General features: G+C 39.1%; 1 protein-coding gene across 2 annotated transcripts in view; it reads left to right on the forward strand.

Annotated features, from left to right (window-relative positions):
* celf3a (cugbp, Elav-like family member 3a) overlaps positions 1 to 8,210 on the forward strand; it is a 46,795-nt gene extending 38,585 nt beyond the window's left edge. For both annotated transcript variants that reach the window (XM_047382946.1, XM_047382947.1), the window contains exons 9-14: positions 1,610 to 1,759; positions 1,988 to 2,047; positions 2,187 to 2,291; positions 4,897 to 5,040; positions 5,132 to 5,264; positions 7,320 to 8,210. In XM_047382946.1, the coding sequence (XP_047238902.1) occupies positions 1,610 to 1,759; positions 1,988 to 2,047; positions 2,187 to 2,291; positions 4,897 to 5,040; positions 5,132 to 5,259 (587 nt within the window). In that variant the 3' untranslated portion in view covers positions 5,260 to 5,264; positions 7,320 to 8,210. The remainder of the gene's footprint in view (positions 1 to 1,609; positions 1,760 to 1,987; positions 2,048 to 2,186; positions 2,292 to 4,896; positions 5,041 to 5,131; positions 5,265 to 7,319) is intronic.
* Positions 8,211 to 9,945: the final 1,735 nt, after the last annotated feature.

Genomic DNA, 9,945 nt, shown 5'->3' on the forward strand with positions numbered 1-9,945 from the left:
AAACATAAAACCACGGCTGCCCAAATCACGGCAGAATTAAATGTGCACCTCAACTCTCCTGTTTCCACCAGAACTGTCCGTCAGGAGCTCCACAGGGTCAATATACACGGCCGGGCTGCTATAGCCAAACCTTTGGTCACTCATGCCAATGCCAAACGTCGGTTTCAATGGTGCAAGGAGCGGAAATGTTGGGCTGTGGACAATGTGAAACATGTATTGTTCTCTGATGAGTCCACCTTTACTGTTTTCCCCACATCCGGGAGAGTTACAGTGTGGAGAAGCCCCAAAGAAGCATACCACCCAGACTGTTGCATGCCCAGAGTGAAGCATGGGGGTGGATCAGTGATGGTTTGGGCTGCCATATCATGGCATTCCCTTGGCCCAATACTTGTGCTAGATGGGCCAAGGACTGCCAAGGACTACCGAACCATTCTTGAGGACCATGTGCATCCAATGTTTCAAGCATTGTATCCTGAAGGCAGTGCCGTGTATCAGGATGACAATGCACCAATACACACAGCAAGACTGGTGAAAGATTGGTTTGATGAACATGAAAGTGAAGTTGAACATCTCCCATGGGCTGCACAGTCACCAGATCTAAATATTATTGAGCCACTTTGGGGTGTTTTGGAGGAGCGAGTCAGGAAACGTTTTCCTCCACCAGTATCACGTAGTGACCTGGCCACTATCCTGCAAGAAGAATGGCTTAAAATCCCTCTGACCACTGTGCAGAACTTGTCTATGTCATTCCCAAGACGAATTGACGCTGTATTGGCCGCAAAAGGAGGCCCTACACCATACTAATAAATTATTGTGGTCTAAAACCAAGTGTTTCATTCAGTTTCATTGTCCAACCCCTGTATCTTGGAAAGTATAGTCAGAAATCCTATTACTGTGTTTTAGAGTTAAGCTCATCAAACAGTGGGTTTGAAGTTGTTGTTTTATGCTTTGTGCTGCCACTATTTTATTATTATAGGACCTATAAACTGTTGTTCACACTTTTTTCTTTCTCCTGCTCCTTCTGCATCCTCATCACATAAATACCAGGCGTCTGACGGTACACAAAAATAACGGTTAAATACGTACCTTAATTTTAAAGGCGCGGTTCGGTATGTTTTGAGTATGTTTCAACCTAGGGAAACAAATAAAAATATCTAAATATTTTTGACAATGATCAACAGTTGGCTATACAACAGGACAGTGATCTTAAGCAGAGCAGCTAATTTACAACATGACTAAAAAATCAATACACTGCAATGGTCCAGTCAAAGTCCAGACTTCAATTTGACTGAAATGCTGTAGCTGGACCTTGAGAGACCTGCCTGTAAGTTTGGTTGGTTTCTATGTTCCATTTTTATTTTTATATCCTCAGTGTCCACATTTTCATTATTTTTTTTAATTCAGAATTTTAAAAAGACGTGTTATCTCTAACTTATGTTAGCAAAACAACACAATATTCTCATTAACACATGCCTTTAATTTCATGAGATTTAAATCCAGAGAATTCCAGTTCACAATAATTAAAGCAGTCCTTATAAAGCAGATTGTGTGCACGTCACCCTGGAATTAAACACAAAAACTTCTTCCTTTTCTTTGAACTTTTCTGCAGGTACCAGCACTCCTCCCTCCATTGCGGCCACACCTGTCCCTGCTCTGCCTCCATCCATCGCATTGAACAGCTACCCCTCTGTGGCAGCGCCGCCCAATGGCCAGTCAGCCACCGAAGCCCTGTACACTAACGGAGTTCATGCCTATCAAGGTATGGACATCACTTTTTTGCCAGGTTCCAATGTTAGTTTACAAAGCCTCATGCTTCCACTTTATTAACGCTCAAAGAAACAGCACATGAGGGCCTAATTAAAATTAAACTGAATAAATTTAAAGCCCCAAATGTGATTTGGAGCATGCTGATGTGCCCTGAATAGCATTTGTGACTCAGTTTGTTATGCATTGAGCACTTGTTGACTGTATGTCTACTGTGTCACAGCTCAGAGTCCGGTCTTGGATCCCTTGCAGCAAGCTTACACAGGCATGCAGCACTATACAGGTTAGCCCTGCAGTCCAATTAATGCTAATAACTGAGTCATAACATACCATTTATTTGCAGATATGTAACTGCTGCTGATGTTTGTTGGATAAAAAGGCTGTTTAAAAATAATGTTCTGTCTGTCCTTCCTCACTATTAGCCGCGTACCCTGCTGCCTACAGCCTGGTGGGACAGCCGTTCCCCCACCAGCACACCCTGGTTGCTCAGCAGCCACAGCAGCCTCAGCAGCTCCAGCAAAGAGAAGGTAAACTCAAACAGAAAAATCATAGACAAACACTGCTGTGGTTTTTTTAAGGTTTGCCTCGACCAGCATTTATCATGTTTTACACAGGTTTGTAAACCATGTGGTTGATAAAGGAGTTAGTTTTTTTTCTTTGCTTTATTTTCACTCATGATATGAGGGTAACTTTGACTGTCAGGTCTGGCTTGAATGTTGGAGTAAATATGAATTTTGTGCTCATTTTTGTTGCAACAACTTAGGTTTTGTTCTTAAATGCTTGAAAATAATAAAAGGAATTTCTAACTGAAAAAGCAAACTGCACTTCCCTGACAAGTGTACCAGAAACACCTAATCTGTAAAGGATTTAAACATAATTTGGCATTATATAGAACTAATAATTACACTGGAGTACACAACCGTGTAATAAGTGTTAATGGAAAATACAGAATGCACCTTAAGAAAATCACTTAACAAGGAGAACGGTGAGAATCAAAGTGGCACTTTTATTAAATTCTTGCAAGAATTGAGAACAGACAGAGGATACAACCAAACCAGTGTCTCAGTCTGACAGTCCTGCCCTAGACAGACAGGGAGTTACAATCCTTTTATAGTTCTCACACAGCTGAAAATGTAATTCACAACACAGGAGATAAGAAAATAAAACAGTCCTTGAACATCACATATCCAAAGGGGGTCAGCACGATGTGAAGCCCTGAAGAGAAAAGAGCTATCTTCTCTTGGGAAAACATTTCAGGCGCCTCCAAGTGTGGAATGTTGACCCGACAAGAGTAGATCTGCTCTGAACTGGACATTTCATAGACAATGAGTTGATTCAGGGCACACATAAGAAGAACCAATGATATCCCGATGATATCCAGAGGTAACCCAGTTCTGAAAGTGTTGATATGTTTATTAGTGATATTCCTCTGGATGGCCTATTTAAATTTTTCCACTATCATAAGTCACTGCAGTATAATGAATTGATACCAACAACTTAATAAAAACATGTTTTCTAACTAATTGAATGTAAAAAGGTCAAGTTAAAAGCATTGATTTTGAACTTTCTAGGGATCAGAACAGTTCATTTTCCCTTATGAACAGATCATTGGCTTTACATGCGACCTCTAAAAAAGTACACATGTCGAAAGCAATGGATGCTTCGATGTCTTCCAGTCAGGCTTCCTGCTCACCACAGTACAGAGACTGCTCTTGTCAAGGTGTTCAACGACATCCGTATAAATGCAGACTGTGGAAGAACCACAGTGCTGGTATTATTGGACCTTAGTGCAGCATTTGACACGCCTGGAAAACTGGGTCGGCCTTTCTGGTACAGCACTCAATTGGTTTAAATCCTACTTGAAGGACAGGGACTTTTTTGTGTCAGTAGGTAACTTTACATCTGAGAGCACAAAAATCACATGTGGTGTTCCCCAAGGGTCCATCTTAGGGCCCCTCCTATTCAATATCTACATGCTCCCCCTAACTCAGATTTTAATAAACAACAACGAAAGTTATCATAACTATGCAGACGACATACAGCTATACGTTACACATGTCACCAGGTGGCTATGAACCCATTCAAGCGATGGGTAAATGCTTAGAAGAAATCAATGCATGGATGGGCCAACATTTTCTTCAGCTCAATCAAAACAAAACTGAAGTAATAATATTTGTACCAAAGGAAGAGCGTTTAAAAGTTAGCACACAGCTTCAGCTAGAAACCACCAGTCAGGCTCAAAACCTGGGTGTAGTGATGGACTCAGACCTGAACCTTCAGAGGCACATAAAGACAGCAACAAGGTCAACCTTCTATCACCTAAAGAACATCTCCAGGATTAAAGAACTAATGTCTCAGCAGGACCTTGAAAAACTAATTCATGCATTCATCTTTAGTAGAATTGATTACTGCAACGGTGTCTTCAAAGGTCTGGCAAAAAAGTCGATCAGACAGCTGCAGTTGATCCAGAACGCTGCTGCCCGCGTCCTCACTAGAACTAAGAAAGTGGAGCACATCAGCCTGGTTCTAAAGTCCTTACACTGGCTCCCTGTAGCTCAGAGAATAGAGTTTAAAATACTTCTGTTAGTCTATAAATCACTGAATGGCTTAGCACCAAAATACATTACAGACTTGTTGTCAGTGTATCAAACACCCAGACCTCTCAGGTCTTCTGGCTCAAATCTACTCTGCATACCCAGAACCAGAACCAAACATGGAGAAGCAGCTTTTAGTTCTTATGCTCCACTAATCTGGAATAAACTCCCAGAAAACTGTAAAAGTGCCAAAACCCTAAATTGCTTTAAATAAAGATTAAAAACTTTTTTAGAGTGGCCTTATTAGTAAAGTTTTCAGTCCAATTTTCCTTTTGTTTTCTTATCCATCATTCTATTTTCTTTATTTTTTTAATTACCTCTGTTGTTTGATTTTCTGTATCATTGTAATGTTTTTCCTTATGTACAGCGCCTTGAGTGTCTTGTTGCTGAAAAGCACTATATAAATAAACTTGACTTGACTATGAACTCTTTCTGCAAGGTAATGGATGTGACAGTCATGAGATATACCTCAAAAACAGCTTAATAAAGGGAACTATCTATGGCTCTTTATATTTAACCCTCTTTTCTTTGCCTTCAGGTCCAGAGGGGTGTAACATCTTCATCTACCACCTGCCACAAGAGTTCACCGACTCAGAGATCCTTCAGATGTTCCTGCCCTTCGGAAATGTCATTTCTGCAAAGGTCTTTGTCGACCGAGCAACCAACCAGAGTAAATGCTTTGGTAAGTCACAAAGAACGGGGTTAGAGATAAGGGATTTTAATAAATAATGCCAACCTTTTTTGACATTTTAAGCATCTGCGTTCCACCTCAGGTTTTGTGAGCTTTGACAACCCATCCAGCGCCCAGACTGCCATACAGGCCATGAATGGCTTCCAGATCGGGATGAAGAGGCTGAAGGTGCAGCTGAAGAGGCCTAAGGATGCCAACAGGCCTTACTGAAGGAGGTGAGTGACTGCAAATCAATGTGTTTGGAAAGATTGGAAGTGGCTGATTGACAGCTGGAAATATGTGTGGGAAAAGTAGGGATACAACGTGGATGTAATTTGGAGCTCACACAACTCAGTAGATTAACTTTAATGAGGTGGGCAGCACCTCAAAGCAGCAATCTGAAATACTTTACAATATCTAGAAGATATCTTTGTGTGAGAGCAGTTCAATCTGATCAGAATGCAGAAGTGAGATTTTCGCTCTGTTTAAATGTTCTGTCTAACCAGTGTTCTGTCGCAGCTGTCCATCATTAATTTGTTCTTTTATTTTTTTATTTATTGTTTTTGTGCTGTGCGACTTGCAATTTTTCCTGCAAAACATAAATAAGTAGTCAAAAAACCAAAACAACAACCACTCTCAAGACTGTCCCGCCATGCGTATATCGTGGAGATGTTCGTCGCTAAACCCCGCCCCCTTCCTTCTTGAAGCGTTGTAAGTTTCATGGCCTGTGTTGATTGCTGTGGCGATATTGCCTGTGATGGTTGCCATTAGCACTTTTGTTTAATTATTATTTTGGGCCGTTGCCTTGATTCACCATGCTCAAACTGCATGGCGGGTTACAGTGGCGACCATGAACTGTGTTTGGTGCGTTGTGAGTTTCCTTTTAAGATTATTTTTGTCCTGATTTTATATCCTTGCAAACACTGATTGATAAATGTCACTTTACCTCAGCGTCTGTAAGTAACTGATTATCATGACATGCTGTTTTTTTAAAAAGCACTCTAAAAAAAATTACATAAGGCATCAAATACGGAGCTTTTAGATTTTCCCTCCAAACATTTTTGATTTTTGCTGGTTTTATTTTTGTCTGTCATGATTATCATTCTTACACCTCCTTTCTGTTTAGTGTGGTAGTTGTTGGTGAGTGCTGGATTTTGGTCTTGATGTAACTTATTTACAAGTGACTTTGTGCCTGAGCTTTGTTGGGTTTCTGTAAGACTTAAGTCATAAATGTGACCCTGTGAAGTGGTTCACAGCGTAGTGTTTGTGTGTGAAATCAAACCTAAACGTGGTTATGTTCTTTATATTTGATAGATGTGAAATAAATCTTGCTGTTTATATGACTCTGTGGATGTGCTGTGAGAGGTTGACCTCACTTTAGAAGGTTTTAGGTGAAGCTATTTGGTTTCTGTGACACGTGCTGCTGCCTGAGGAGCTGCAATCCTCTGTAGGAATTCTGGGACTCCAAAAGAATAGGAAATCATTAGTCATACATACTAAAAACAGGCATGGGGTCGGCGTGAGGCTCTAATCGTATGGTGACACTGATACCTCGATTTTTGGTATTTTGAAATATGAAAGGGTTTCTATGCAGTCTTAAAAAGTATTGAATTTAATTTCAGTGTTTTCCAGGTCTGGCAAGTATAGAAAAAGAAAATGAGAGTATGAAAAGACATTTTTTTTCAGAATGGACTACCTTTTCATTTGTCTTCTTGTGTCCTTGGTTATGTTCTTCTTTCTTCTTTGTATCCTCCCTCCCTCTTCTCCCTCTCTTCCTTCGCTTCTCTTCCCTCCCTTCTATCACTCCCTTCCTTATTTCGATTTCTTTACATACAGAAAGTGAAAGGATCACTCTTCCTTAAAGGCTTTAAATGTGCATTCTAACCAGATATTAATATTTACTGCTTTGATCCTTAATTATTCTCATAATTGGAGTAAATATTTCTCTCATTTTTGAGACTCTGCAGAAATCTTCTTGAACCCTTATTGGTATGATTAAAGATGCTCATTGTAAACTGATAACAACAGTACAGTATAATTTATACTGGGGGATTTTCTAAAATGTGGAGAGCCAATTTCTACCAGAATTCCTACCCTGCATGTTTTAAAATAAGCTGCCTTGCTTAAGAGATGAGAGATGACTAAGAACGTGAGTACAGTTGCAGCAGAAATACTATCCCGTGTGCACTGCAAGACACTTAATTTTGAAGTGTATTGATATGCTTGATTTTTGTGATTTGGTAAAAACAAAACTCATTTTTTTCCCTCTCCTTCTTTTTCTTAATTTCCAGGACAGCGTAAGAAGTCAATCAAGAAAACCACTTGGGGGACATCCCAGCCTTGTCTGGTTGTTTTGACCAACCGTATAGCACAGGAGCAACACTTTACAACAAGCAGTGTCCCGTGTATGCGCTTACAGAAACGACATTAACCGCTGTAAAGCCAGCAACAAACTCATCAACAGACTCAGCATCCACACAGTATCCGAAGTGCTCCAGAGTTCCTATCATTCCACTGCTGGATCCATTTATATTATGTACATACTCTATCGTCGGCAACAAGATATACATGTTAAGAAAAAAAAGCATATCAATGATGTTATTCTACTGAACAGGGTTGTAATGTATAGTGTGATTTGTGGTCTATGGCGCCAAGAAAAGGCCAGTCTACACAGTCGGCAGCAGAAGAAAATACTATTCTGTATGATTACCATTGGTAATATTGTTATGTAGAGTTAGTTTTATTAATTATAAGTAAAGTAAAAACACGGAGTGATTAAAGTGGAAGAAAAATTGATTTCCTCTCGCTGTATATACCTTGGTTGAAAAATGGAGGACTTAAAAACACTCTCTGCTGCCACTACGTTTAAAAATAAAACAAAACGGAAGGAAGGGCTGGGAATTTTTCTATCTTCATTTTTTATGTTTAATTTATTTGGTAATCAGTTTGATTGCTGGGGTGATGTGAACGTTTCTTTCTTTTTTATTTATGAAGGGGGAAAAAAGAAAAGATTCCTGTGGTCTTTACAACAATGAACACAATTATTATAGAGTTTTTAATTGCATAAATGTACCTATGGAAGTTACAAAAAACATTTTTCTTTATTTATTCTCAACAATTGCTGTTTTAAAACATATGTCTTTAAAAGAAAATAAAGTACAATTTAGAAAAAATTTGGTTAACTTCTTTTTTTTTTGGTCCAAAGAAAATAATTGTCAACTGTTATTAAGAGTTTGGGTAAATAAATAAGCGTGTTTCTTTGGAAAGCTTTGGCGCTCCCTGTAGGACTGGAGAGGTATTACAGACGGTGGGAAACATTTTAATGCGTTGAAAATAGGGGGACTCATTATGTACAGCGAAATTAAAACAGGAACATGATTTTTGTAGTATTTGTATTTAGAAGTGCGTAAAGAGGATAGATTTCTTCATATTTAGACATTTAAAAAATACTTTTCTGTGATTTCTGACTGAAATATTTAGTTCAGATATGGAAAGGACAGAAAAGGGTGAGGTGTGTGCAGCCACAGTGATAATGGTATGCACTGAGCCTGTCAACCACAAACCTCCAGGGTTTGGTCTCATCAGTCTGAACATGCCTTGGCCTTCTTTAACATGCCCAGGTATGAAGGGTTTTTTGTGGCACCCAAAGGAAAAGCCACAGCTCCTAAAGCAGTGAAGAATAACGGCAGAAAAGGGCTGTAGATTTATAATCTTCTGTAACTTGCTCATTTTTAGTAACTTAAATGAATTTATGAAAATAATAAGGTACATGTAATATAATTAAAGCCACAAAAATATATATTCATAATAATGTGATGGCTCGTTTTTGTGATGCAATCAAAATTTTCGGTTTTAATTATTAGTGCATTTTACAGTATCCTACAGGTTGTAGTTAAAAATAAATAGGGCCCAATTTATTTAAGTTTTTTTCTCTTTCTACAGAAATGGGGGAACTAAATAAATAAATTTACCTTTTACCTGACAGCAACACATTGCATTGAAGCATCTAGATGTGGTGAAGATGAGCTAAAGTCCAAACTGAGTAACAGGGTAGAAAGAAAGGGAACTTAAGTCACCTTAGAAGTGCCATGCTCCTTGTGCCAGATGGGCTGGTTGTATGTCTTGAGCTGTATGAACAAAAACTGCTTGTAGATGTCAAAGGTCAGAGTAGAATTGCTAGACTGATTTGAGATGATAGAAAGGCAACAGCAGGCCAAATAAAAACTTATATTACAGCAAAGTTAGGTTGGCTGTCCATGTTTGGACAGGATTTACGAGCATGGCCAGAGCATTTAAGGTCACGTGATTGAATCTCAATTGGTTTTAAGTCTAAACTTTGACTAAGCCACTTGGAACCCTTCTTTTTAGTGAGCTAGGTGCTAGTGTGCTCCAAACCGTTGTCCTGCTCCATAACCCAAGTGCACTTGAGCTTGAGGTCTGGAACTGATGGCCAAAACACTCTCCTTCAGCATCAATGGTTCCATCAATTATAGCAAGTCACCTACAAGCACATTCCAAAAAGTTCCCCTTTTTGCTCATCAGTCAGTATAATATTTTCCTAAAGTTCTTGGGAATGTTTTTTTTTTTTTGACAAATTTGAGATGAGCCCTGGTGGTGATTTTTTTATTTTTTTTGTTCAGCTTTGGTTTTTACTCCCACTCTCTTTCTTATTGTTGCATCATCATGCATATTGAAAATAAGATAGCTTTTAATGTGAGGCCTATACATGTTGTTTTTGATGGCCTCCTGGATGAGTCGTTGATATGCTCCTTTGGAATAATTTTGGTAGGCTGATCGCATTTAAGAAGGCTCACTGCTCCTCCATGGTTTGCCATTTGTGAATAAAGGCTCTGACAGCAATTAACAGGAGTACCAAAGCCCTAGGAATGGCTTTGTTAAAATTTTTATGACTTGTTC

The sequence above is a fragment of the Girardinichthys multiradiatus genome, chromosome 13 (genome assembly GCF_021462225.1).
Source record: "Girardinichthys multiradiatus isolate DD_20200921_A chromosome 13, DD_fGirMul_XY1, whole genome shotgun sequence".
In the NCBI taxonomy this organism is placed as follows: Eukaryota; Metazoa; Chordata; class Actinopteri; order Cyprinodontiformes; family Goodeidae; genus Girardinichthys; species Girardinichthys multiradiatus.